Genomic DNA, 6,000 nt, shown 5'->3' with positions numbered 1-6,000 from the left:
TGTTGCATTCTGCCTAGTTGGTTCTTTTAGTTGGTTGTTGCATTCTGTTTAGTGGTGTTGTCTGTTTAGTTGGTTGGTGTGTTCTTTGTTTAGTTAGTCAAGTTCTCTGTTTTGTTGGCATTGTCATTTCCTGTAGTTGATTGCCAAGTTTTCTATTTATGTTCTTTATTTGGTTAGTTGTTGCCTTCTTGTTAGTTGATATTACACTATGTATATATTCATTATTGATGCATTCTGTAAGGTTGATTTTTGTATTTTTGTATGTAGTTATGCCCAGTACAGAGACATAGCCAGTCTAGGTACCTGCTAGGTTGCCTAAAATGCATTAAAACCTAGAACTGCCTACTTCATGTTTTGTTGCAATGGCTACTTTTTAAAAAAAGTTTAAATTAAGAAAAAGGCAGGGTCATGATAAAAATGTCTTCGTCTACCTCTAAGCTACAAGGATAAAGTCGGTTGTGATATTTTTAGGTTAGCCAGCTTTGATGTTTAGGTTACTTTGTTAGTTCCATTACTGAGTTCTTTGAAATCTAGTTTGTTTACTTCTACGCATATTTAGCCCCTTTTCCCCTTTTCCTAGACAGCCTGACCTGAATCTCACCTCTGATTTCCAGCGGACCCAACATCCTAGTTCAAATCTAACAAATACATTTTAAAAACAAAGTGAAAACAGTCCCTTTTATAGTGACCCCCGGACGTTTGGTTTCTCTTGTAGCCGTTCCGCCGAGTGACCTTTTCGGTGGTGAGCCAGCCCCAGGACCCTCACCAGCAGGGATCACTGCAGAGCTGCTACGACAGCGGCCTGGATGAGTCGGAGACACCCAGCAGCAAGAGTTCTTCGGGCCCCCGGCTGGGCGCCCTTCCCCTGCCTGAGGACAGCTACGAGAGGACAACGCCGGATGGCAGTGTCGGTGAGGCAGAGCACATGGAGAATGGTAGGGGCAAACACTGAAAGGAGATTAAGAAACCGTTAAGACATAGGAAGCACATGCGCACATACTGGTTAGAGATTTCCTGCAGGACATTCGATGGTAGACAGCCTCACAGACACACTTTACCGTTTTTTTTTTAATTAGTTTTGTTAGTGCTAGATATAGCTTTGTATCAGATACAATGTGCTGTGGCCTTTGTGATATAGCAGTTGTTGTATTCACTCATGTGAAGATGTGGTTAGGGGATTTATTTAACATGTATGGCTGTGTTGAGAAACATCAGGCGTTTTTTTGATCAAAGGAGCAACATGAGGGGATATATGTACAGGCTTTTTTTTCCCCAAATGAACACCTTTCACATCATCTTTATCCTTTTATCCTATTGTAACTTCTTCAAAAGTGCATTTTGGAGAATTTACATGTCCCATTGAATTTCCTTTGTCATGTAGGACATATTTTCTATACGATATCTCCATTTTTATGCACCATTCTTTGAGAAAGGGAATGGAGACGCAGCAGGAGGTTAATACTCATTTTGAATTGTTTTGAAGCTACACTGAGAGCTGCCGCACTGATTTGCAAAGGGTATTTGGTTTGCAGTTCCTCCGAAGGAGTTCAATTTACCCCGAAAAAGAGAAGAAGAAAAAAAAAAAAACTAATGCTCTGTAGGTAATATAAAACGATTGCTGTGTAAAAAGACTGACTGAAAGATCGGAAAAATAGTCTTTTGTAAGAGCTCAGTCGTAGTAAGTGTCCTGGACTTGTCTTGCACTCTTATAGAACCTTACATATAGATGAATGCTGAACTTTATATGGGATGCATAACATGGCAAAAAGCTACCTGTCATCATATTATTGTGCACAATATCAATAGCAAAAGGATAGCTCGGACAGCAATAAATCAAAGGTTATTATATTGTGTGTACCTGCAATTGTGTTTGCATGTCAATAACATATTCAACCAATCAGATGGACCCGCTGCCCTTGAGTTATACTGATATTGTCCTCACAATATTCACTAATACAACTGCATGTTGTTTCTATTTTTGTGCATCTTGTGTAGTGCGTATGTGTGGTTGCAGTAAGAAAAGAGGGTATTGTTCCCATTCACACTAAATGTCCGAGGTGATGCGTATTAAGAGGTAGCTGCCTTCAAAGTGCACATAGAGAAATGTACATCCTACCTTGTAAGATTGAGACATTATCATTGTGATGTCAGATCAGAGCAGTAAATATCACAAATCAATGATACTCCCGAGATGACGCATGGGCAAAAAATACATCTCTACCTTCAGGGAACGTCTGAGTGACTCAGTGTCTTGGTATTGGTTTGCCCTGACTCTAAACAGCAAATAGAAAGATAGGAAAATCACACAGATTGGACATTATTCAGGTGACTGCAGCAAAGCCTTTCTAATGATGACCCTAATGTAGATTAAAAGAGGTTTGAAATATTAGGGTTGTGAATATAAAATTTAAAATATACATCTTTTTCCCCACACATGCCTTTATACTAACAGGGCAAATTGGACGTTAAAATGATAAAAATGAGCTTATTTCAGTCTGGTTCCTCTTTTAAGTGACTTCACACAGAAGTTATTTGCAACATAATTAAAGTATAAACATGATTAGCTTGTCAATCATTTCTATTCTCAGGATGAAAACAGCATAAATAAAGAAGACAGATTCTAAAAATAGAATATAGTATACTCTGAAAGCTTGCATTTATTACATCTAAACCACATTGTGGTATTTTTCACTGATTCAAAAGAACAGGTGTTATAATGCCCATCACATTTGGTTTTAGTGCAATACGCATACAGTGTACATATAAACCACAGTTCCAAGGGAAGTACTGGTAAAAAAGTACTGAAGACTTAAAGGAGAACTGCTGGAAAACAGAGCCAAGGTCAATTCATGATCAGTCTCCATCCAAGAGAAACAACAAGCTTGCAATCTTTAGTGAGATCAGTTGAACTGTGCTATGGGTGTGTGTGTGTCACTGTAGATGGAAAGGCGGCAGCACAAGTGAGATTAGAAGTCAGGCTGCGTATGTGAATATTGGACCTTTTTTCCCCTTTTAGTTCACCATATTGTTTTGAAATCAAACTGATTCTTGCCGTTCTGACGATTTGTACTTGGTGGCTGTAGGTGATCCTATCTGAACGTGGGTAGACAGCAGGTTGTGTTCTGGCAGTAAACGGTCTGAACCTGCAATTCAATGGCAGAAAGAAAGAGGCGTCTATATTTGCAGTGAAACCATCCCCGAGGAAGACGCTTATCCCCTGTTGAATGCTAAGTTGCTGTGAATAAGGGGAATCAGTTTAATACCTACCGTGCAACGCAATCATAAAAGATTAGAGCAAATATTGGCAAATTGCTTCAGTCTAATATACAACTATAGTCTTGAGCTCTCATTTGTGCAAGAGCCAAGAGTTTACACTGCTACATTCGCTCTGTATGGGGTTGGTTTTGAAAATTAGGGAACTAACAAAAAAGAACAAAAGTAAGCAGATAGCTCACTGCGATTTGTACTACTTACATAGCCATTATTAGTGACATGCAACTGTAGACGTTTTGGTCTTTTATGCATGAATGACTTGAGTTCTGTGTCCAGTTTAGATCTCAGGTGTCTAGAAAGTCACACATTTGGAAAGATAATGATTTGTATGTGTTGGTTTGAACTGGGGTGTAGGTATTAGCGAGTATGCAAGGGTTCTTGCTACTTAACATTCACACAATGCGTTTGAACAATCGCCCTTAGTCACAGCTGCTCACACAGAGAAACGCTCACTCGCAAGAACCTACCTTCCCTGGCACCCCTAGGGACGAACACAGATGAAGACAACACATGCAAAAAAAAAAGTGTTTTCAGTCCGCCTCCTGCTCATCGTTGTTTCCTTCTCTACCTCTGCACAGATGTGCTGAGGGACCGTGTTTTCTTTCCTTCGCTGCCTTCCTCAAGGTCAGCGCTGAAATTTTATCACCTTCTGCTGGGCAACTTCTTACAACTGGAGGTGTCAATAAACAAAGAATGAAGACTATCTTCAATTAAAGTTAAGGAATATCAGGTTTATATGAAAGTAGGCCTGTCACGATAACAAATTTTGCTGGATGATTGTCTCAGAAATGATTGCGATAAACGATATCGTTGTTTGAAATTTGACAACGATTAGTTTTATTGTCAAATTTAAGAAGACATGTTTGTTAATTTGTTTTGTGTGTAGTAGCTTTTTTGACCACCGGATGACAGTATAAGACGGTTTGAACCGAAGGATTGATAGTGAGGGAGTGAGCAGTGTGTCTCTTTAAGAAAAATGGGAGGGAGGCCCCTTGACGTGACATGGGCTGTCTCACTTTCCGTTTTTTCTGGTTCTCAATATAACGGACGCTCGGTGTGGTTTGAGCTCTTTAGCATAGCATTTTTCACATAAAGCTTTTAATATATATTTTTTTAAAAACGGTAAACAAGTTTTCAGCTTCTTTTTGCAGAGAAAAATAACATTTTACATGAAGGTACAGGTTTCAACCGTGAATTTTTGGAGTTTCGACAAGACAGAGGTTTTTTTTTTTCCCGTGGTCGGCCTGTTAGCTTAGCTCATAGCTAAGCTTCTCAGCTTAGCTAGCTCATAGCTAAGCTTCTCAGCTTAGCTGCTTTTAACCATCCAAAATTGTAGTTTTGGACGGTTAAAATGGATTTTAAAGCGAAAAGAGAAAGGGAGGGGTCAGTGAAGAGCACCGGAGTTGAGCCTTTTTGTCATCCAGTGTCTTCAGTAGAAAGAGAGATAAATAAATAAATGATAAAACCGATAAATAAATGAGGTCGATAAATTTCATTTATCATGTGATTAATTGATTTATTGTTTATCGCGACAGGCCTATCTGAAAGCACAATTCAGTTTTGGATGAGCAGCAGAAAATGGTTGAAAGACGTATGAGTTAAATTAAGTGTTTGTGCTCTGTACTTGATCTGTTTTACTGCAAGGATTAATAATTAATCATTTTTAAAAAAATCACAGCTTATTTATAAACCAGTCAAAGACTTAACGTCAGGAGTGTATGAACATCCCCCCCCCCCAAAAAAAAAAAAAAAAAAAACTTATTTATATACTTGTTAGGAACAGATATTGTTCTTGAGTTGCTCCACTGTAGTAAGATCCTTGAAGTCTCTATTTTTTATTTATTTATTTTTTGACGCACAGCTGGTCCCCTCACTTATTCATAAGCTCACCCTGGCGTTCATCAGATATTCATAAACGCAGAGTGTTTGGAGTCAAACAACCGATTAGGCTGTTGATGACGTCAAAAGAGCCTTTCCAGATGTTCAGTGTTATCGACGGGTCAAAGGCTTCAACTTTGTTGATCTCCAAATCACCACTGAGGGAGGGGCCGTGGATTTTATTTGATCTTTTTTCAAATTTTACCGAGTTAATTCAAGCACACCTCAGAATTACACGCTTCCTCAATGCTCCTTTATGGTGAGTGAGATCTGTGCGGCTCTACTGAAGCGTTTCGATGTGAAACGGGTGCAAGAATCCGAGCAGCTCCCGGCACTGAAGATGTAATATAATTTTTCAGCACATCAGTGCAGATACGCCCTGCACTGTGGCTCTCGCTGTAGGTCACGCTGCCAAGGATCTATTGCGTTTCATCCAGAGCATGCATCATTATATTGTGGTTTGTTTTCAGCCATATAGAAAAATGGAAATATAAGACTGTAACCTTTGACTTTAGCTTCAAATACTTGTCCCCAGAACCTGAGCTGACAAAGCTGCCGGTGGCTAAAGTAAGGTGTACATGTGCAAATAAGTTTCTTATTGAATTTCTGATTGAAAACATTTTTTTTCAAAAAGGTAGTGTTTATTTGTGAATATTAATGATTTCCAGCAGACATTGCATTAGTTGTATAAACTTTTTTATTTGTCGTACTGCACATTAATTTTATACTTTACAGAAAAACTATATGAATTTATTATGCGTTTTCAAGTTCCAAGTCAAGTTTACTGTCATTCGCATCACGTGTAGTACATGAGGCGGAACCAAATTATGTACTCGGGCTCCCAGTTAC

At 38.9% G+C, this 6,000-nt stretch overlaps 1 protein-coding gene across 4 annotated transcripts in view; it reads left to right on the top strand.

Moving 5' to 3' along the window:
• pcdh7b (protocadherin 7b) overlaps positions 1-6,000 on the top strand; it is a 164,761-nt gene that overhangs the window by 68,381 nt on the left and 90,380 nt on the right. The window contains exon 2 of one of the 4 annotated variants that reach the window (XM_037676410.1): positions 716-911. The exons of 2 other annotated variants lie outside the window; for them this stretch is intronic. In XM_037676410.1, the coding sequence (XP_037532338.1) occupies positions 716-911 (196 nt within the window). Of the gene's footprint in view, positions 1-715; positions 936-6,000 lie in introns of all 4 variants that reach the window. One more of the 4 variants, XM_037676402.1, reaches the window with a different exon arrangement.

The sequence above is a fragment of the Nematolebias whitei genome, chromosome 1, assembly GCF_014905685.2.
Source record: "Nematolebias whitei isolate Nwh7 chromosome 1, NemWhi1, whole genome shotgun sequence".
Taxonomy (NCBI): Eukaryota; Metazoa; Chordata; class Actinopteri; order Cyprinodontiformes; family Rivulidae; genus Nematolebias; species Nematolebias whitei.
This window is presented reverse-complemented; position numbering and strand designations above follow the sequence as displayed.